General features: G+C 41.1%; 1 protein-coding gene across 1 annotated transcript in view; it reads right to left on the bottom strand.

Annotated features, from left to right (window-relative positions):
- LOC123758778 (U4/U6.U5 tri-snRNP-associated protein 1) overlaps nucleotides 1-22,124 on the bottom strand; it is a 33,823-nt gene extending 11,699 nt beyond the window's left edge. The window contains exons 1-10 of the mRNA XM_045743458.2: nucleotides 21,900-22,124; nucleotides 20,843-20,973; nucleotides 17,902-18,128; nucleotides 15,868-15,993; nucleotides 12,372-12,542; nucleotides 11,997-12,130; nucleotides 7,233-7,344; nucleotides 5,342-6,193; nucleotides 3,320-3,549; nucleotides 657-818 (exon numbers count right to left, since the gene is read on the bottom strand). Of these exons, the coding sequence (XP_045599414.1) occupies nucleotides 657-818; nucleotides 3,320-3,549; nucleotides 5,342-6,193; nucleotides 7,233-7,344; nucleotides 11,997-12,130; nucleotides 12,372-12,542; nucleotides 15,868-15,993; nucleotides 17,902-18,128; nucleotides 20,843-20,973; nucleotides 21,900-22,030 (2,276 nt within the window). The 5' untranslated portion in view covers nucleotides 22,031-22,124. The remainder of the gene's footprint in view (nucleotides 1-656; nucleotides 819-3,319; nucleotides 3,550-5,341; nucleotides 6,194-7,232; nucleotides 7,345-11,996; nucleotides 12,131-12,371; nucleotides 12,543-15,867; nucleotides 15,994-17,901; nucleotides 18,129-20,842; nucleotides 20,974-21,899) is intronic.
- Nucleotides 22,125-23,113: the final 989 nt, after the last annotated feature.

Here is a 23,113-nt window from a genome sequence, read left to right as displayed (position 1 = left end):
CGAAGTCACAATAACATGGCTGATATATGTTGACCAAACCACACACTAGAAAGTGAAGGGACAATGACGTTTTAGTTCGTCCTGGACCATTCTCAAGTCGATTGTATGACATCGTTGTCCCTTCACTTTCTAGTGTGTGGTTTGGTCAACATAATAACAATTGATTGAAGGAAGGGATTGATTAAAAATAAAGTTTACAGTCTTGAAAATCCAGGTGTGTAACTGACCAAAACTAGACAATTTGGGAAATAAGAGGTAGTTTGCTTTTCCATTAAAAGACCATTAGTCAACTTAGTACTGCATGGCTTAAGAAAGACTAAGGAAATTTCCCATCTCTGATGATACAAAGAAGACCAATAGGAAAAAAAAATTAAGATGCAGAGTTTATTATTTAACAAAGCTACCCATTTCACTCTCAAGTGTGTAAATATGGCTGAATCCACTGGGTAGCAATCTGTGAAAGGAATATGCTTTGAGAATCAGAGCACATCTGAATGTGAGTTTTTACTGTTCATCAGCCATTCCATTGGAGTAAAATGACTGATTAGGTATATAGCAAAACCCCACTTATTTATGTTTACTAAAAATATTGTATAACTAGTACTAAAACCCACTTTAAAGCAATGAAGCAAATACATAGCATTTTTAAGACCTACCTGAATGCTTCCTTTGCATTTAGCTTGCGACCTTCATCATCTACATATTCCAGCTTGACGTCAGGTTTGTAGTTGTCCTTGTCTTTAAAGTCTGTGACTGGCCCCATGTACCGTTCTCCACGGCCTCGACCACGCTCATCATCCACTGCTTTATCCTCTATGCTGTGGAAAGAAAAGAATCCATAAATTACTTACAATTCTGGAGTCAAATTTAAAATAATATTTAAATCTAAATTTTACTATAGCTAAAGAAAATTATAGAAAAAGTTTGATAAAAAACTGTTAAATTGTTAAAATTACAGCATTAGCCACTTAACTGCGCCAACCGAGTATTCTCGGTCGGCGGGAAACTGCGCCAACCGAGAAAACTTTTTGATTTTTCGGTACCAATTCTAAATGTGTACGAGGTTGGTTGTGTACGAAATGGACTCTTAGGACCTCCAGTGAGAGGCAGCCATCTTGGAAAAAATTCCCAGAATGCCTTAGGGCTGCTAGCTGGGTTAGTACTGAATGACCAACCATGGGTGGCGCACGCGCCTCTGGCTCCCAAACACCTGTTCGATGAGGTGTTGAAAGATAACGCTCTGTCGGTGAAATTCAAACCTTATTGTTTGAAGAACATAAGGGTCATAATATTGGTGAAGCTAGGCGCAATAAGGACCTAACGCAAAGGTCGGATGCAAGTGATGCAGCACCTATGAGGGCGACACAGCGAGCTATCCAGTTGTTGAGCGTCACCCTTGCAATCCTATGCTATCTCTAATTTATTTAAATGATACATAGATGAATCGTTTTCTGCATTCAGTGATGATGCATCTGATACAAGTAGCATAGATGAACAGTGTTAGCGGCTTCCATGGTGGTGTTTTCCATAAATATTTTCAAGAATATCTGAATCTCTTCCTAACTGACAGACACTCTTTGAGGTTAGCTGAATCTTTTTCTGACTGACGGACACTCGTGAGGCAAGCTGAATCTTTTTCTGACTGATGGACACTCGTGAGGCAAGCTGAATCTCTTCCTGTGTGAGACCATACAAAGCGACCTTTTCAAGACTACCTTACATATTGATCTTTTCCTATAACCTTTTCAATACTACCTTATGCTTTACAAGCTTGGCTACATACAACCTACAAGTACTAAAGCCAAGGGTGTACGTGAGTGCGTTATTTGCAAGCACACAGAATGAAGAACCAGGAAGCGAAATTTTTTATTTTCTACTTGGTGCACTGAGAGCAAAGTCGCGCTGTGTACCATAGACTACTTCGTTGATTATTACTCACTTCCGAAGTACTGAGTGTGTAATACAGTGTGTTACTGTGTAAATAGTGTGTGAAACTGTACATATTGTAATTTTAGTGAATTTTTAACAGGTAATACTGCAACAATAAACATTTATTGTGGACACATTACTGGCACATGTATCACAGTTCCATGGAACATTATGAATGTTTTACTGTATACATATTGTAAAGGACACACATATGCATCATATACGATAAAAAAAAAAAAAAGCATTGGTTTACATAAAACAAATAATTTAAAATATCTTTGTGGCAACACCCGGTGCTTGAATGGCCCGCGCGACCGTGTCTGGGCGATTCATGCACGGGCATGAAGAGGCCTCATAGCCTGGTGGATAGCACGCAGGACTCGTAATTCTGTGGCGCGGGTTCGATTCCCGCACAAGGCAGAAACAAATGGGCAAGTTTCTTTCACCCTAAATGCCCCTGTTACCTAGCAGTAAATAGGTACCTAGGAGTTAGTCAGCTGTCACGGGCTGCTTCCTGGGATGTGTATTGTGAAAAAAAAAGTAGGTAGTAAACAGTTGAGAGGTGGGCCGAAAGAGCAAAGCTCAACCCCCGCAAACACAACTAGGTGAATACGGGCGACCAGGTCCTGATGACATCACAGCGCACCTTGTCCACGTCCCCACAGCCAAAGTGGAATTTGGTATATATTTTTGCATAGACATGTTCAGGAAAGGGAATTTATCATTTTACGAAGAAAAAATAAATTTTTTGGAACACTTTATTTCATGCGCACCTGGGGAATTTCCCAATAAACTCGGCGCTGCATGGTGGTTAATTTACAATACTAAATTCTCTCATTTTATGTTTGTAAAGCAATTTATATAGTTAGAACATTGATTTTAGTAGCAAAACATTCAGAATTTTTTGCTTTGAGTTTTAGCATAAAAAAACCAGCATTGAATGTAATGAATTGCCATTTTCTGGGTGGTAGACGGTTGGAACAAGCTAAGTAAGGTGGTGGAGGAGCCCAAAACTGTCAAGTTTCAAAGCATTACATGACAAAGAGTACAGTACTGGGAAGATGGGACACCACGAACATAGTTCTCATCCTGTAACTACACTTAGGTAATTACAATGAAATTTCTGGGAGCTCCTCAGTGACTTCCTAGGAATTTCACCAGGCATCTAAGCCCCAGATTGATCTACCAGGATAAAACCAGAATCTGATTATAAAGGATGGGAAGCTTGGGAATCAGCAATCCCATGCATACTGAGTAAAGGCTCAAAGAATAAAGAAGGTCAAGGAGCCACCACACCCCCTCAAAGAGCAGCCATAAATCCTGGTTCCAGCTCAGCGGATAAATACTGAAGACTGACAGGTCTAATGATATATTATAAAACATTTCTTACCTGTAATGCACGGCTCTCAGATGCTGCAAGGCAGCATTAGCAGATTTAGTTACGTTTGTTTTCTCTAAGTAGCCCTTCTTAAGGGCCAGTTTGAGGGCATTAGCAACTCCCTTACTGGCATCGGGTTCCTCCTCTAGGATGGGAACGGTCATGCTATCACTGATCTCCACTCGCGTGTCGTCAATCCCCACTTCCTCCCATGCTCCACGAGGCTCCTGAGCTTCCTTCTCCTGTTACAGGGCACACATTTTACTTCAATACAAAAACATTGCAATTTACTGACTTGTATACCAACATCACAAATTTTCCCAATAGTATTTTAATACTAGTACAATAATATTAATAATGGATAATAATTCACTCAGCCCTATTTTGGCAAGTGTGCATGTCAGTACACCACTTAACAAACACAAATATTAAACACACACATTAACACACGTTAACAAATACATCACGATAACATACATCATGATAACAAACATATCAATCATAGGCAGTGATGTGGTGGAGGCAGACTCCATACACAGTTTCAAATGTAGATATGATAGAGCCCAATAGGCTCAGGAACCTGTACACCAGGTTCAATCATCATATACAGGTGTATATGATGATACTCAATCATTCAATACATCAGGTACAGGTGTACAAACAGGTAAACCAGTTGACTGACAGTTGAGAGGGGGGGATTAAAGAGCCGAAGCTCACACCCTGCAAGGACAGCTAGGCGAGTGCAATGTAAACACACACATTGTGCTAACAAACTCTGTTAAAACAAATTGTATAAACAAACTATGTTAAACACCCATGTTAACAAACACACCATGCTAGCAAACACACCATGTTAACAAACACACCATATTAACACACACCATGCTAGCAAACACACTATGCTAGCAAACACACACAATGTTAACAAACACACTATATAAACAGACTCCCCACATTAAATACACCATGTTAACAAACACCATGTAACAAACATGCCATGTTAATAAACATACCATGTTAACAAGCACAGTATGCTAACACAGTACTGTACTAAGTTAACAAACACATCATGTTAGTTACCATACCATGTTAAAAATATGTGAGCTACATCTTGCATTGCCTTTACACATATGTAAATAAATATCAATCCAACTTTTCGTTCTAATGTATGTGGATAGTTATTAAATAAATAAATGTTATTAAGACTTTCAAACTTTTCTTGAATCTTGAATAATATTTGGAATTCTAAAGTGTTAATCACTTCTAATGATCTTATCCTATTTATTTTCATCATCATATTTATGACGACAAACCAACAGTCTTACCAAGAATCTCCTCAAGGTTGATTGAGAACAACAATTTCCACAGCAGTTGAAAAGCATTGTTCGTTGTGTCTAGTGATAGACTTTTCCTCAAAAAGTTGAAGAACAGTAATTGCAAAGAGGCACAAGGTTTCACACTCTGGGCCGGATTATTGCTCAAGTGTGTTCTTGATAGTTTGTCAAAGATGAAGCAACCCAAGGTTACTTCTTACCTGAAGTCATGATATGTCGTTTCCCGTGGGAAACAAAGTTGGAAAAGAAACACGACACAAATGGGAAATTGGAAACTTCAATTTATCAGAGATGAAAACAAGTTGTGAGCAAGATAAATTAATTACAAGAGGTAAAAGTTAACTATAATCATGTTTTAAAAGAAAGTATGATAAAAGCAAAAGTGTTAGCAATTATTTCACCAGGCAACTGATGATTAGAAGACACAACCCAGGAGCTATAGTTTCATCTTCAAAAACACACAGCTGCAGTTATAAAACAGCTTTCCCAAACTTGACTGCTAACAATAAAGACACTACAGATTCGAGTGAAGACAAGTTTCAATACAATAATGTTAGGTTATATTGTTTTCTCATTATGATCTTTAGGAATGAAATAACTGACATTAATTGTGAGAACTGAAGAAGACTGTATTTAACTCTACAATAATTGAAATATAATAGAAGATAGAGAAGCTACAACTTGAGGTGTATAAGTATACCTTAGGTTGCTGTAGCTGCAACATTGTTTGCTCATCATCTGCTCGATTACCAGAAAGACCATAAGTAGGAAGATCCCCTAAAGTGCGGCAAAATTCATCAGTGGTGTTGAGCGTCATGACAAGTCCGGCTCCATCTTCTTCCATGACCTCTTCTGTTTCTTCCTTTTTTATAGGTTTTTCCTTTAACAAGTCTAGAATTTTCTCACTGCTAGGTTGTGCAGACTGGGCAATCTTGGCCCTCCTTGACCTTGCTAATGCTTCTTGGAGTTCAATATCATCTTGTTCACTCTCAACAGCATCAACATCATCATCATCATCTTCCATTTTTACTTTTTCATCTTCTTCTTCCAGCAAATCTCTAAGACAATGTGTGCGACCTGCACTGGGAGTACCCAGTCCATCAGCAGGTAACCGTTCCTTGTCATTATTGACTTCTAGGGCTTCTAACCGGGCTTGTCTAGCAGTACTTGACCCCAGGTAAACTAAAGACTCTTCTTCAATAGGTTCCAAATCATCAGCTCTTAATTTCTTTTTCTTTTTTTTCTTAGTCTTTTTCACTTTTCGAAAGCTAACCATTTCAGTTTCAGTAAAGTACTCTGAAGCTAACTGGACCTGTGGAGTCTCCAAATTCTGCAATTTTCGTAACTTTGCAATCCTTCTTACAGCTTCTGGCACATCATCATAAGCTGATGCTCCTCCACCTACACCCAAGCGAAAACTTTGCTTCTTCTCTCCTTCAATTTCTTCATCATACTTTGTAAGAAGCGTTCTCTGAACAATGTTTCCATACTCATCAACTTCTGGCGCTTCATATTCTAACTCGTCTAACTTTAATTTTCTTCGTTTCAAATTCTGAAAAAAAAAAAAAAATTAACAATATGTTAGCATTATTAGTAACAGTGTAACTGTCTTACTGCAAATTAAAGCGTGTTGTATAGACTGTAGTGGGTGAACTAAGTCGCTAAGTCCAAATATTGATAACATACACAAAAAAAAGTACACACTAGTCTCTACCTCCCTCTCCCTCCCACACACTACTTTCTCCTTTCTTCCCTCATTTTCACTTGCTGAGAAAGTTTTTTTTAGTCATCTAAAAGTTTTGGGTCCCATAATAATTGTACATATAAAATTTTGACAGTAAATTTTTCGCCAGTTATTGATACCAGTATATCATATGTGATTACTAAAATGAAAAATACATAATATAAATAAATATTTTATGAATTTTTATGTTAAGACTGACAAATTTTATGAGTGCAAATATTGGTCATAATGTAATGTGTGCACGCCCATGAATAATTGTTATATAGTTTTAAGTTTGATTAAGTTTGACTGCTCTGTTATATGAAACAGTCAAAATGAAGACTGTGTTATAAATTAATTTTCTATGATTTCTTTTTAGTTTAGTGCTGGAGATTGGCAGGTTATGATGGGTTTATACTTACTAAAATATGCTTCATATTTCACTACACTACTCTGTGACAAACCTGCATATGCAAGTATGCAGTGGAAGTGGGCCCTCTTTATTTTTTTTTAAACTGGGGGTTTTGCCATAGGTTTGATGGGGTTGAATGAAATCTCTCGTGCAACAAATCGGCTTCTTCCATAGTTCATTCAAGCAAGGTCACACTATACATGTAATAACTGTACATATTACTGTACATTGCAAACCTATTTATCAGATTCGATCACTATGAACAAGTATTGTAACACCCTATAATTCTGCCTGGCATCAGAAAAAACTTTATGAAAAGTAAGTCAGGATTACCATCCAAACAAGGTAACTAACCCTAGATTATCTATATTCTTTTCAAGGTGAAACTCAAGTACAGTATTGAGTAATCAAGTCTAAAATCCTATCTTTAAACAAAATAAATAACTAGTAACTTACCCTCTCTGCTCTCTCATCATCCATTATGTTGACATTTATAAGTGTATCCTCTTCTCCATCCAACACTTTACTATCCTTCAAGGTTAAGATAGTTGTACCACCAGTATCAAATCTGAAAATATAAGGTTTTCAAAGACAGAATACGTTAGCAATATATTACACTATAAGGCATTACATTATCAGCCCTTATCTGAAATGTCAGGGAAGATTGCATCTTCCTAGATTGCCAAAATGTGAACACTGTCCCCCAATAAAAGGTTGATAATAAAGTTGGAATAGTACACTGGAAAGATACTGGACTGCATTAGAGTACAAAGTACTGTATGAGCTCGAGTACCCGGACTATATGAGAAGGATCCCAATCCAGTTAAACCCAACATCCAGTTAAGCCCAACATCCGGATAAGCCCAACATCCAGTAACAAACTCTCCCTACCCCATACCTCCGTGCACCCCCACCTTACCTTTGCCCTGCCTCAACCCACCACCATCCCAATCCTTGTCATCACCCAATCTTTCTCCTCCCTACCCATGTCATGCTCCCATTCTCCCCCTCCCAACTCTCCCTACCTCCATGCACTCCCACCCAACCACTGCCCTCCCTCCATCCATCACCCACCCAACCCTCGCCATCACTCAATCCTTTTCCTCACTCCCCATGCCATGACCCCATCTTCCCCCTCCTAGCTTTTTCCGGAAGACAGGCTGTCATGATGCACATACTGCACAAAGTCTGTATCATTGACTACCAGACAATACAACACTGGACAGACAGATGATCACATGTCTCCTTCCTGTTCAACCCTCAAGCCTTTCCCAACTCACCCATGAGTGTTAACACTTGCTATACGATGATATAACATAATATGCACCTGAAATTTTGTTAAAATCTATTTTTTCTTCTTATAAATATTTAAATTAATAAATATCCAACCAAATACTGTTCAAACATTATGCTGTATTATTTAAAATTTTTAACTAGCCCTCCATGGCAAAAGCAAAAAAAATAATAATTAAACAACTCCTGCCCCTCCTCCGACCCTTCCACTATACCAGAAACAAACCCTTCCCGACCGCCACCCACCCTCTTGCTAGGGTTAACATAGTGTCCATTCCTCTGGTACACAAAGACTGACATGCACCACTCTCCCAGTGGAAGCACTCTCTACATGTCTACATTAATAAATGTAGATACCCACATGCTGAAAACCCATACAACATTCAAAGACCCAACACACCCACAACCACATCCAGAGACTCCCCACACAAACTCCTGATACCCACACCCACTCCAGACACCCACACTCCACTCCAGCCTCCCTGCTTGCCTGCCCACCTTCCCAAAATCCCTAACCCTGGATCCCTCCTTCCCTCCCTCCCTCCCTGCCTGCCTTCCTGCCTGCCTGCCTCCTCCCTCTCTCTTTCCCTGCCTGACTCCCTCCCTCCCTCCTTCCTTCCCTCTCTCTCTCTCCCCCTCCCTTCCTCCCTCCCTGCCTGCCTGCCTGCCTCCCTCCCTGCCTGCCTGCCTGCCTGCCTGCCTGCCTGCCTGCCTGCCTGCCTGCCTGCCTGCCTGCCTGTCTGCCTGTCTGCCTCAGTCTTTAAATGCTTCACTCCCTCTATCAGTTTACTGAGAAATTTCACTAATTTCACAAGTGAAATTATCTCAATAATTGTGGTGGGCTGCAAGAGTTATGGCAAGTGGTGTACAAGGAGTGTTAGGCCGGGCATTTCACTGGTTTATCTTTCAGTGGTAAAGGTTCGCACTATATATTCGGTGGCAAGTCAACCCCAGGTTTTGGAGAGTTTTTAAGATTTCAAATGTTGACTCGTATACAGCTTATACGGTAAACTCTTTGCCTGTCTATCTGTATCAGGACAAACATTCAGTCATATCCATATCCGGATATGGACATAAATTTAACTGGGTGTGATTTTGTCTAGATGACCCAAATATCCGGTTTAGTGGAATCTGGATAATCGAGCTCATACAGCATCTGACAAACACCAAACAAAGGATTGTAGTGAGAGAGAAGGTAAGATATGGCAAGTGGTGTCCTATCATGTTTGGTACCTAAGCCCTACTGTTTCTGATTTAACCCTTAAATGGCACAATACATATATATATATATATATATGATGGGAGTAACTGTCACAGAATGGTGCACATCGTACATAATACGACTGAGGGTCCAGCGCACAATTTTAAATGCCCCGCGAGGGATAAGGGCAGCAATAGTACAGCCACAACGAATAGTAAACAGACGCCATCTTGGAAAAAAATCGTGGGGTAACATTCATGGGTGTGTGAGCCTCAGTAATGAGCAAACAACCAAGGCTGGCACACACAGCATGAGCTAACAGCACTGCTATTTAGCTTGTGAACACAGCATCGTCTAAATATGTAACGCCTAAATATGTAACAATATATATGAACCTGCTATTATTTGGCAATGATAATATTAGAGAAGACCCCCTGACTGTGATAAAAATGATTCTGGATTCAGATAATAGCAGAATTCTGATTATATCAGAATTCTGATAATAGCAGAATTGTGGTGATAATTAGCGCCGTGCTCTATGGTGGGAGAAGTAATGCTGAGGGAGGGAGGTGGTGTCGTCTTCTGTGTGGCCATCTTTTATTGTCGACTCACCATACCAGCTTAGTGGTTTGCTATGGTGAACACAAATGTAGATACTTATATATAACGTGTGTATAGAGTGTAATAACAGCAATAGGAGTATGTTTGGAGCAGCCATTTTGGTGAAGAAGGTGGCGTCGTCTGCATGACATGTCATGCTGTGTACTGGTGGCCACTATGCTCTTTGGGCACCATACTAGCTTAGTTGTACAGTTATGGTGAATAAAACATGTAGATACTTATATATAATTTGTGTATGTAGATAATAACACCATAAACAGTAATGTTGGTGGAGAAATGTTAGTGCATCTGGCTTTGAACCAGCGAGGGAGAGGCAGCTGTCAGCTGTGTGTGGGGCCACCTCTCTTATTGCCTGAACTCACCATACAGCTTAGTTGTACAATTATGGTGAACAAAATATGTATATAACGTCTGTATATAGTGAATAAAAGCGAAAATAGTATGGTGGAAGGAGAATGTTGGCGAGTGAGGTGCTGTTGAGGGAGGGAGTGGCGGCAGAGTGGCTGGCTGGTGTGGCAGCCACTCCTTGTTACTTTTTGACACACCATACCAAATTAGTAGTTCATTTTGGTGAACAAAACATGCAGATACTTATATATAACGTGTGTGTGTGTATATAGTGTAAAAACAGCAAAACTATTTGTATATTCTTTTATGAACATAATAATTGGATCACTAATATGCACACCATAATTTTGAGTGTAGCGATGGTTCACACATTTTATTATATATCACACTACACACTATTGAATAATATTACTGTACATGTACTGCAAAAATCTAAGAAAAAATCAGAGACATTGAAATAATTAGGTAATAATATCTTTGTGGCAACTCCCGCCTGACAGCTTGGGTGGAACAGACCGCCTCGGACGCACGCTGAGTCAGCGCCTCTTTTTTGCCAGACTTCCTCGCCCTATAGCAATCAAAATATGCCACTTACGATTTTTTTGTCATTTTTTCCGTGATCAGGGAACACAAATTAACAGGTTTAGATTTTTTTTTTTGTTATGCACCTGTGGGTGACAATGGCCAAATAGACCTTAGCAACACAAGGGTTAAGGCCCAGAGCAGCACAAGGGTTAAGGCCCAAAGCAGCACAAGGGTTAAGGCCCAGAGCAAGACAAGGGTTAAGGAAACAACTTCCCATAGGATGCATGATAGCACTTGATAAAGAACAAATCCACAAGGGCCGTGACGAGGATTCGAACCTACGTCCGGGAGCATCCCAGACGCTGCCTTAATCGACTGAGCTATGACATGGTCTTTTGACCATGTCGTAGCTCAGTCGATTAGCCTGTGTCCGGGAGCATCCCAGACACTGCCTTAATCGACTGAGCTATGACAGGGTTAAAAAGAGTTGAACCCGAAGTTCTGCTGAACTTACTGGATCCTGCAGCCTCTCCAAGGCACAAACCAAGGTTTTACACAACTCCCCCATGCACTCGACCTATGTCAATAGGCCATTCTCCCTCTTCGCCCTTACTTCATTACACACAGAAATCACAATAGCGTGATGCATCAAATGAACAAATCCACAAGGGCCGTGATGAGGATTCGAATCTACGTCCGGGAGCATCCCAGACGCTGCCTTAATCGACTGAGCTACGACATGGTCAAAAAGAGTTGAAACCGAAGTTCTACTGAACTTACTGGATCCTGCAGCCTCTCCGAGGCACAAACCAGGGTTTTACACAACTGCCCCATGCACTCGAGCTATGTCAATAGGTTCGAATCCTCGTCACGGCCCTTGTGGATTTGTTCATTTGATGCATCATGCTATTGTGATTTTTGTGTGAAATGAAGTAAGGGCTAAGAGGGAGAACGGCCTATGACATAGCTGAAGTGCATGGGGGAGTTGTGTAAAACCCAGGTTTGTGCCTCGGAGAGGCTGCAGGATCCAGTAAGTTCAGTAGAACTTTGGTTTCAAGTCTTTAGACTGGCAGGTGTTATGAGTCCTGGGTGGACCATATAACAGTTGCTTATGGGAACATCCAAAGGGCCACAGCTGAGAAATGTATATAAATTAAATACATGTGGCAACCCTATGAATAGAATCCCTCATATCAATGAAGATTCATTGTAAGCACATCCAGCTTACTGACCTTGAAAAATCATGCTGCACCTGAAGACCTGATAAATCATTGTAGCTGTATTTCTTGACTTTCTGCTCAGTCATGTCTTGCTCTACTAAATCTGCGATGCCAAACTGAGCATCCAACTCCTCCAACATCTTGCTCTGCAACATAAATGATCCTTAAATTATATATGCCCATGTTCTTGCTAGTATATATTACATCACAGCAATACATGGTGACAGGTAAGAAATGTATTTTTGTCCATGTGCTTGCACTTACATGTACATCATGGCCTCGGAAGCACACGCTCACAAACATATATAACAGTTTCAGCTATACAGCTGAAAGCTGCTAATAACAAAAATGTATGAAATAGTATAGAGAAAATATGGTGATGCTCACCTTTTTTTCTGCCAATTCTCTTTCCTTTGTTAACTGGCGTGACTTCTTCACCCAAGCCAAGGCACATTCATCATCACTGTCAGATTCGCCCAGAGTCTTCACCTTCTGTAACTTTTCCTTGATGCGCCGCTTCTCTCTCTGGGCAGCTATTTTTTCTCTTAGTTTCTCTACCTGGATTTAGAGATTATTACACTAAATATGATCAAGAAAAATTTTAAAATACATATATATGTTCCTTGGGTGGCCATTAACACTAAAAACTTATAAAACAAAAGAAGGAATTTACTTGTAGTTTACTTTAGTTGGTTTCAAATTGTTCTACTCGCCATGCCCAGCCATGATCCAGGCTTATCTGGTAATAACTTAATAGATAAGACTGCATTTTTATTTTATTCTAATGCTCCCATGATTTTACCAGTGGTCAAGTAACTGCAAAATACAGAAGACCTGCTCTAAACCAGTGTTTACCTGTGTTTTATAGTTAATTTCCCAATAAACTAGAGATTAGACTCCTGATTACTCCCTCAAAAACCTTAATAATGTGTGGCATTACTGTGAGCATCTATAGTTCTTTACCATTGTTTTGTTGCCTTCCTTTTTGAGTGCTAATTTAAGTAAATCACCAGAAAAACATTTATTCACCATACTTCACTAAGCAATCCTTTGCTCACTGACACTCACATTCCTGCATTGGTCAATTTTCTTCAATTTCTCTACTTCAGCCACAATGACTGGTCACAATGTTACTCTACCAACTTCTGTTTTCAGGTTCCTGATGGTCTTTTCTAATTCCATTGTCTTTCTCTTCTTCCAACTTTATATTTCTGTAACTGTTTCTGTCATAGTTACTGTACTTGTACTTGAATCAGTGGAAAATGACCTTGTAGTGGGTGCTATAGACCTGCAGTGAGTCTCCTAGGTGTATTGCAAGATATATTTATGGGAGCAGAAAAGTGTCTCACATGAGGGGTGGATGACCTGGCCGGAGCCCACGAGTGGGTAAGGCGGCAGCCGGAAGGACCCGCATGCGCATACATGATATCCCTCCCGCTCCAGGGCCTTGTTAGGAGCTTCCACTATGTCTAGTTTTCCATGTATGCCGACGTCAAGTCATCAATCCTGCCGCTTAGGCAGCTTGCTGTTTTGGCCTTCAGCATTAGTTCTTTTTTAATGATATACTGTGCACCCCTTACTTGTGTGTGCTGTGTCCCATATAAGAAAAAAAACAAATACAAAAGAATTTTCCATTTAATGTTTGTTTTTCAGGTTATTATTGTGTGTTATTAGTATCATCTTAACTCTTGTGGGTTGTGATGAAATCTGCCATTTATGTGTATTTTAGTTTGTGTTTTGATAGGGTATTAGGTATGCTTAGGGGTGCCTTCTCGCCATGCCCTGTGGCTGGGGGAATTGGTGCCCTGAAGCTACATAAACAACCTATACCCCCCCCCCCGAAGTGGCAAGGGGAGTTAGGGGACAAGATAGTAGCTTAAAAAATACTATCTTGAAAACCCTAAATAAGGGCGTCCCTATTATATGAATGCCCATTATACAAACACTCATCCATCCGAACACCCTCCCAAGTCTCCATTTTTGTCTTAATCCACTATACATAATCTATCAAAATGTGCACATGGCCCATTAATGCCATGTTGCTACCCATGCTGCCCCAGTCAGCAGTACTGTGATCACTTTCATAAGGCATTAATCCTCTTTACTCCCAAAGTTCTAACAGAGAAAGGTAATTTCACACGTAAATGTTGGCACAATTTGCCATCCCTGGCCACTCGTACATCTCTACATGATTCTTATGTTACTCCTTCACTAATTTCCCTGTAATTATTGTATAGCAGGCAGGCATTCTCAGTAGGGCAATGGTACCTGCTTGTTTGATACCTGCTTGATGGGGTTCTGGGAGTTCTTCTTCTCCCCAAGCCCGGCCCGAGGCCAGGCTCGACTTTGAAGTCTTAATCAGGCACTCATAGTCAGTCAGTTTCAGTCGGTCTGTCATTATTTCATCTGTAAAAGGATACCCAGGAAGTGGTTGAGAGGGATGGGGGATGAGAGGGATGGGAGATGAGAAGGATGGGGAATAAGAGGGTGTCAGGGTGGATGGGAGGGATGGGCCTGAGGGCAGAAACAGGTGTGTGAGGATGGTAAAGAGGGGAAGAGCAAGGAAGCAGGTGGGCGAGTGAGACAGCTCAAAAATTTTCTCATTTTGTCAGACAAGCTATCAGCCAGCCTGTCGAGAGTGGGTAGGTGTCAGGGTTGGAAGGTGGTGTATGAAGTGAGTGGGTGGATTAGTGTCAGGAATGATGGGTTGGTCTCAAGAATGGATGGGATGCTGTCAGAAATGGATGAGATACTGTCAGAAATGGATGAGATACTGTCAGAAATGGATAGGATGGGGTCAGAAATGGAGGGGATGTCAGTAGGTAGGTGGGTGAATGGGTGTCAGGAGTGTGTGGGTAGGGTAGGTGTTGGGAGAGTAAGTGGATGGGTAATTACCTAAGTGTAGTTACAGGATGAGAGCTACGCTCATGGTGTCCCATTTTACCAGTACTCTTTGTTGTATATGTATAATGTTGTATGATGTTAAGCCCCGAAATCATCAAGATAACCTCAATATATTGGCGCCATACAACTGCTACTGGTTTTTCCAGTTTTGGGCTCACAAAAGCCATGAACAGTTTCCTTAGCATTTCACCATCCATGTACTGTAATTAAAATATGGTTGTGGGTATCGGGAGTCTCTATGGGAGTGGTGATGCTGGGAAGATGACAATATTGAGAGTGGTAGCTCTCAAGTCCTCAGTGACCCACAAACTCTCATGGTTTAGACAAGACCTGATTGTTTTTACCCTGCTGGTAGGGTGGAGTCAGTGAGTGGGTGATGAAAGGAGGGCGAGAGGTGTTTACTCGTGTGATGAATTACAGATAGTTGACTCCAAATACAGTATTTTCATCTCATTTTATAGTAAAGTACTGTATTGTGAGTATGGGAAATCTCATTCATGTTCTGAAAAAATGCTTTACAAACACCTTTTCAGAATGTAACCACATTAAGGAACCCCATGTACCATTATTCCTATCAGTAATGATAATTTAACAAAAAAATAATTTACTGTACTATATTTATAACTAGAACTGCAAGAGCATAACACATACAAAATATTTTTAATTCAATCAAGCATCCTGAAAATGTTATTAGTCATTAAAGAAAGCACACATCATTTCATTTCAATAAGCTTTTGAAAGAAACATGTTAACAAATCTGATTGCAAAAGATCATGTGTGGACAATTGTAGTGGCATAAAAGTGTGTGTGTTATCTGCAAATGTAGTAAGGCCAAAATAAACAATACTTACCTCAAACTTTATTTATGAAACAAAATTCTGAAGTTCCATAAAATTTTCATGTCGACAGATGGAACTATTTTTTATTTGTTTATTTATTTTATTACTAGAATCAAAGTTAAAATATTTGTATAACTCACCTGTAACTTTTGGGTGATGCTCTCTGCAGGCTTGTGAACAAATTCATCTTGCTTGCTTGTCTGAGTATCATCCTCTATCTCTATAACATCTGGTCTGTCATCATCTTTAGCAGGAGCAGAATCAAGCTGCAAGTAAATCAATTACTGACCAATTAATAGAAAACATTTTACCAGCAGACAGATTGTAGGGGATTGATTGACCCAACTTTGGGTCAACAGCCACACTCTGATATGTCAGTTGTGAGACTACTGTCATGAGTGAACTAGGCATTATCTTTGGCCACAGCCAGTGTGGCATTATCTCTAGCCACAGCTACACTGTGGCATTACCTTTGGCCACAGCCACAGTGTGGTATTATCTCTGGCCACAGCCAGTGTGGTATTATCTCTGGCCACAGCCACACTGTGGCATTATCTCTAGCCACAGCTACACTGTGGCATTACCTCTGACCACAGCCACAGTGTGGCATTATCTCTGGTCACAGCCACAGTGTGGCATTATCTCTGGCCACAGTGTGGCATTATCTCTGGCCACAGTGTGGCATTATCTCTGGCCACAGTGTGGCATTATCTCTGGCCACAGTGTGGCATTATCTCTGGCCACAGTGTGGCATTATCTCTGGCCACAGTGTGGCATTATCTCTGGCCACAGTGTGGCATTATCTCTGGCCACAGTGTGACATTATCTCTGGCCACAGTGTGGCATTATCTCTGGCCACAGTGTGGCATTATCTCTGGCCACAGTGTGGCATTATCTCTGGCCACAGTGTGGCATTATCTCTGGCCACAGTGTGGCATTATCTCTGGCCACAGTGTGGCATTATCTCTGGCCACAGTGTTGCATTATCTCTGGCCACAGTGTGGCATTATCTCTGGCCACAGTGTGGCATTATCTCTGGCCACAGCCACAGTGTGGCATTATCTCTGGCCACAGCCACAGTGTGGCATTATCTCTGGCCACAGCCACAGTGTGGCATTATCTCTGGCCACAGCCACAGTGTGGCATTATCTCTGGCCACAGCCACAGTGTGGCATTATCTCTGGCCACAGCCACAGTGTGGCATTATCTCTGGCCACAGCCACAGTGTGGCATTATCTCTGGCCACAGCCACAGTGTGGCATTATCTCTGGCCACAGCGTGGCATTATCTCTGGCCACAGCCACAGTGTGGCATTATCTCTGGCCACAGCCACAGTGTGGCATTATCTCTGGCCACAGCCACAGTGTGGCATTATCTCTGGCCACAGCCACAGTGTGGCATTATCTCTGGCCACAGCCACAGTGTGGCATTATCTCTGGCCACAGCCACAGTGTGGCATTATCTCTGGCCACAGCCACAGTGTGGCATTATCTCTGGCCACAGCCACAGTGTGGCATTATCTCTGGCCACAGCCACAGTGTGGCATTATCTCTGGCCACAGCCACAGTGTGGCATTATCTCTGGCCACAGCCACAGTGTGGCATTATCTCTGGCCACAGCCACACTCTGGGTCAACAGCCACACTCTGGCAACACTCTGGGGCCACAGACACACTCTGGCAACACTCTGGGGCCACAGACACACTCTGGCAACACTCTGGGGCCACAGACACACTCTGGCAACACTCTGGGGCCACAGACACACTCTGGCAACACTCTGGGGCCACAGACACACTCTGGCAACACTCTGGGGCCACAGACACACTCTGGCAACACTCTGGGGCCACAGACACACTCTGGCAACACTCTGGGGCCACAGACACACTCTGGCAACGCACACTAACTACTATACCAGTTTGAAACTTACTTTAAACCATAACATTGTAAATTTTATCAACATGTAGCAATTAATAATGAAATCAACCATATTTGTAAATATTTTATAATTTAACAGATATTAGAAATTTATAATATTTCTCTAATAAAATTTGAAAAATTATTAAAATTTTGCACAAGCATAAAATCAGTTAGAATAATCATTGAAATAAAATGTTTATCTTGTACTGTATAACACAATAGATTCAGATATAAATGTAAGATAAAATTTTAACAAACCTTCAGTGGTTTTAACCCAAGCTTAGCCCGAATCTTATTTGTCTCTTCTATTGAGAGTGAAATATCTCCACCTCCACCAGAATGCTGTGCAGGCGGGGGAGAAGGAGACCGCCTTGAAAGCTTTGGAGGCGGTGGTACTGTAAGTTTTGGAGGTGGCGGAGCCGAGAGTTTTGGTGCTAGTGGAGCCGAAATTCTTGGCGGAGGCGGAACACGCAAGGCATGCTGTGCTGAAGAAAGTAAGATACAGCATATTAAAAAGCAGATTTTAATTCTTCACACATACATCATCATTCCACTTGCTGGAGAATTTCATGCCTTAAAGATTGACTTTAAGTTGCAGAATTAACAGAAGTTCTTAAAACAAATTTCTTCTGCTACTAGGATTTTATTTCAACATATAAAGATATGCAAGGAAACACCATGGTCCAAGTACACTTATCAGTATATCATATTTTTTCTGTAAGAGTTTTTACCCTATAGTTGCGCAAGACATCATATGATGCTTTAAGTGACTTGCAGTAAATTGCGCTCGGCATCACATGATGCTTTGGAGTACCGCGCAAGATTTAAATGGCCCACGGATACACAGGGTTCACCACACCTTTATCAGGGCTCTTGTAAACAGATGCCATTTAAAAAAAAATCGTGGGCCAAATTCCCGGGTGTGAGGGGCCTCAGTATCGAGTGAGCTACCAAGCTTGACGCACGCAGCATGAAATCACCACACTGCTGTTCAGCTTGTGACCACAGCATCGCCTAAAAATGCCCTAATTTTTGCTATTTTTTAGTGATGATATTATTACAGAAGACCTCTGACTGTGATAAAACTGACCAGGGTTCTGATAATAGCAGGATTGTGGTGATATTTAGCGCTGTGCTCCATGGAGGGATTAGTAATGCTGTGATGCTGTGGGAGGAAGGGTGGTGGCATTGTCTTCTGACTGTGTGTGGCCACCTTTTATTGACTGCACTCACCATACCAGCTTAGTGGTTCGCTATGGTGAACACAAATGTAGATACTTATATATAACGTCTGTATATAAAAGCAAAAACAGTATGGTGGGAGGAGAATGGTGGCAAGTCAGGTGAGGTGAGGGAGGGAGTGGGAGGGAGGGAGTGGGAGGGAGTGGCAGCCAGTGGCGGGCTGCCACTGGCTGCCACTGCCACTCAGCATGCCAACTTGTGGTTCGTTATAGTGAACACGAATGTAGATACTTACATATAACGTCTGTATATAGTGAATAAAAGCAAAAACAGTATGGTGGGAGGAGAATGTGGGTGAGTGAGGTGTTGAGGGAGTGAGTGGCAGCGAGTGGCTGGCTGGTGTGTGGTGGTCACTCCTCGTTACTTTTTGACTCATAATAGCAACTTAGTGGTTCGTTATGGTGAACAAAACATGCAGATACTTATATATAACCTGTGTATATAGTGTAATAACCGACAAAGTATTTGTTCACTGTTTGATGAACATAATTGAATCAACAATATGCACACCATATTTTTGAGTACAGCGATGATTCACTCCTTTTATTATATAAATATATCACACTACACACTATTGAATAATATTACAGCAAAAAAACTACGAAAAATCAATCAAGAGACATTGAAATAATTAGGTAATTATCTCTTTGTGGCAACTCCGGCCTGACAGCTGGCGAGCAAGACTGTCTGGGACGCACGCTGAGTCAGCGCCTGTTTTTTGCCAGACTTCCCCACCCTATAGCGGGCAATATATGCCACTTACGATTTTTTTATAATTTTTCCCATGATCAGTGAACACAAATAACAGGTTTAAAAGAAAATTTTTTTTTTTTTTGGTATACGCCTGTGGGTGACACATGCTAAATAGCCAGGCCCCATACAAGGGTTAAGCATAGGTATACAGGACTGGTGTTTATACATTGAAGGAGAAGGTGGGGGTGAGGTCAGTAAGGTGAAGGTGGGGGGGGGGGGGGGGGTGAGGTCAGTATGTTTGTGTGTATGTACTCACCTAATTGTGAGTACGCACGAACAAACAGTACAAGCACAAACACAGTTGTGCTTGCAGGATGGGGGGGGGGGTTAACTTTGGCTCTTTGTTACTGCCTCTCAACTGTCAATCAACTGTTTACAGATTCTAGAGCTTATTGGGCTCTATCAAATCTACATTTGAAACTGTGTATGGAGTCTGCCTCTTCCTCATCACTGTCTAATGCATTCCATTTCTTAACTACTCTGACACTTAAACAATTCTTTGTAATGTCTTTGTGGCTCATTTGGGTACTAAATTTCCACCTGTGTTCCCTTGTTCGTGTTCCACCTGTGCTAAATAGTTTTTCTTTGTCCACCATGTCAATTCCCCTGAGAATTTTGTAGGTGGTGATCATGTCCCCACTTACTCTTCCAGGGACATGAGGTTTAGCTCCTATAGCCTTTCCTCGTAGATCATACAGAATTTACGAGTGTGTATACATGTGTGTATACAGACATGTGTGAGTACATCTATGAATGTGAAAATGTGTTTTCAATGTGTCACTCATTTGGATACATAGTTTCCACCTGTATTTTCTTGTTTGTGCCTCACCAATGTCAAATAATTCCTTGCCTTCCCAGTTTATTCTCCTGAGAAATTTGTATATTGTAGTTATGTCACCCCTAACGCTTGTCTTCCTGTGATGAGATTTACACAATATGCCCTGCAAGGGTCAATTCAAATATGCAGCACTGACAGTGTTAAGGGTAAAGATCAACATTATTTATACACAATCAGAAAAGTACATTGTAAATAAGTTGTATATTATTTACAGTATGTTTAAAATATTTCTACTGTTTTCATTTAGTGAACAGATTGTCGAGCATTAGTTAATAATGTAATGTGGAATTGGATGCATAAACACTGATTAGAAATCTATAATTTCCTGGATATTATTATAGAAGATGAGCAAATCAGCTTTCTTACCAGGGCCATCATCTTTTAACTGTAGAAGCTGTTCAACATCAGAAAGAGACTCATCACTGAAGCTAGGAGACACAGATCGAGAGTGATCCTCTCGCCTCTTGGTACGTTGCTTCTTGTGTTTGTGATGATGCCTAAAACAAAACTAGAAGCTTTAATATCTTTATATGATAAAGCCAGTAAAAAAAAAAAAAAGTCTTTAACCCTTAAACTGCTCAGCATAAAGGGGCAGGAAAGCAAAAAATATTCTAATTATGTAAAAAATTACTTAAAAATGTTAAACAAATCTCCAATGAACAAATCCACAAGGGCCGTGATGAGGATTCGAACCTGCGTCCGGAAGCATCCCAGACACTGCCTTAATCGACTGAGCTACGACAGGGTTAAAAAGAGTTGAAACCAAAGTTCTACTGAACTTACTGGATCCCGCAGCCTCTCCGAGGCACAAACCAGGGTTTTACACAACTCACCCCCCCCTGCACTCGAGCTATGTCAATAGGCCGTTCTCCCTCTTCGCCCTTACATCATTACACACCGAAATACACCGGTGTGTATTTGATATTGCACCATTCAATTTCAAAATTCACAGAAAATGCATTTATAGAACTGTATTATTATACTTATGAGATTTTCATATACTGTACTGTATGATAAAAAAATGCAAATAAAAACGTTTATGGTCGGCACATAGCATGGCTCATGGTCTGCTTCACTTTCCCTGGCTAATTTACCCTAAACATTACATTAACATGTTCACTTTTATACACCCATACTATGTTGTTGTTGTTGGTTGAGGGATCTGATGCGCCCCAGCTGCCCAACACCCATACTATATTACATTTCAAGCATTTCAAGAATTATATTTCAAGAATTATTTCAAATGTATAAAATGGATAAGTCGTCTCAAATGTGTATGTACACCGTATGCTGTATAAAATTACTTTTGTTCAACAAACCTGACCGAGTATAAATGTCGTGAAGAAATATAAAACTGGCAGTGAAGGGAGGGGTTTAGAGTAGTACCGACCGGTTCTCATATAGACTCCCTTCATAATGTTACCTATGGTGGTGCTTGCCTTCCCGATCTCTCTCCCTCGACCCCGACCTGGACCGCCGCTTCTTCTTCTTCTCCCTTCTCTCCTCTCTCGTCTTCTCTCGGTCTTTATCTTTGCTCTTCTTGGAGGAGCCCATAGTGGCGGGAGCAAGGTGTCTGGAATACAGTAGCGACCCACACGCACCAAGCTGGTCTCTCCGTCTCTCTACCAATGTTTACAAACGTTCATGATAAGTGAGCGTCGCGGCGCGCATCACCCACCACCTCAAACTCACTCCTTCCCATATTCCCTACAAACAAGCCCCACACCAACCCTTCTATCCACCATCTATCCACCCATCCATTTTTCCATCGATCTATTCATCGATTTATCCATGTATCTATCAATCTATCTATCCATCAATTCATCCTAATCACCTAATCTACCTAATCTACCCAATCATACTATCCATATATGTATATATATCCATCCATATATCCAATCACACTATCTATCTATCTCTCCATCTATCCATCCATCTACACATCTATCTATTCCATCTATCTTTCTTTCCATCTATCTTTCCATCTATCCGTCCATCTATCTACCCATTTATCTATCCATCTAGTTATCAGTCTATCCAACCATCCCTCTATCCTTCCATGTAGTCGTCTATCTATCCATCTCTGATTATCTGCCTCTGTCTGTATTTACCCGAATTTACCTGAGACACTTTCTCCCTAGTGGCCTCGACGAGAACAGGAAGCCGGCGGCTTGTCAAAGGTTCCCCCATTTGCCCTGATGATTTTATCGAGCTGGATTTTGAAATTCACTGAGGAATTCAATGTAGGACTGAAAACGGGGGATGCTTTTTCACCCCACAAGGTTATAAACCCATGGAACCGCCTACCCGCAAATGTCCTTAATGTGGGTTTCTATATGTGTTATCCATCTTAAAATATGATGACCACATGAGGGGGGTTAGCCCCCCCCCCCACCTGAATTTGATCAATCATACCTTCTTCTGATGTTAGCACAAGATCTAGAATGTTGTTACCTGGTGTGGGCTCTACCACATGATGTGTGAGAAAGGAGTCCTAGTACCAGGTCTGAAATTGTTCTGCTTGTGATGTTAGATTGACACAATCTAAGGTGTCGTGGTTAAAGTTCCCCATTATTAGGGTTTGGGTTTCTGATGCCGCATTGATCACATTATGCAGATCAGCTTCTGACATTTGTG

Source organism: Procambarus clarkii, chromosome 31, assembly GCF_040958095.1.
Source record: "Procambarus clarkii isolate CNS0578487 chromosome 31, FALCON_Pclarkii_2.0, whole genome shotgun sequence".
Classification (NCBI taxonomy): Eukaryota; Metazoa; Arthropoda; class Malacostraca; order Decapoda; family Cambaridae; genus Procambarus; species Procambarus clarkii.
Note: the sequence above shows the minus strand (reverse complement) of the source record. Positions and strands in the feature narration are given on the sequence as shown.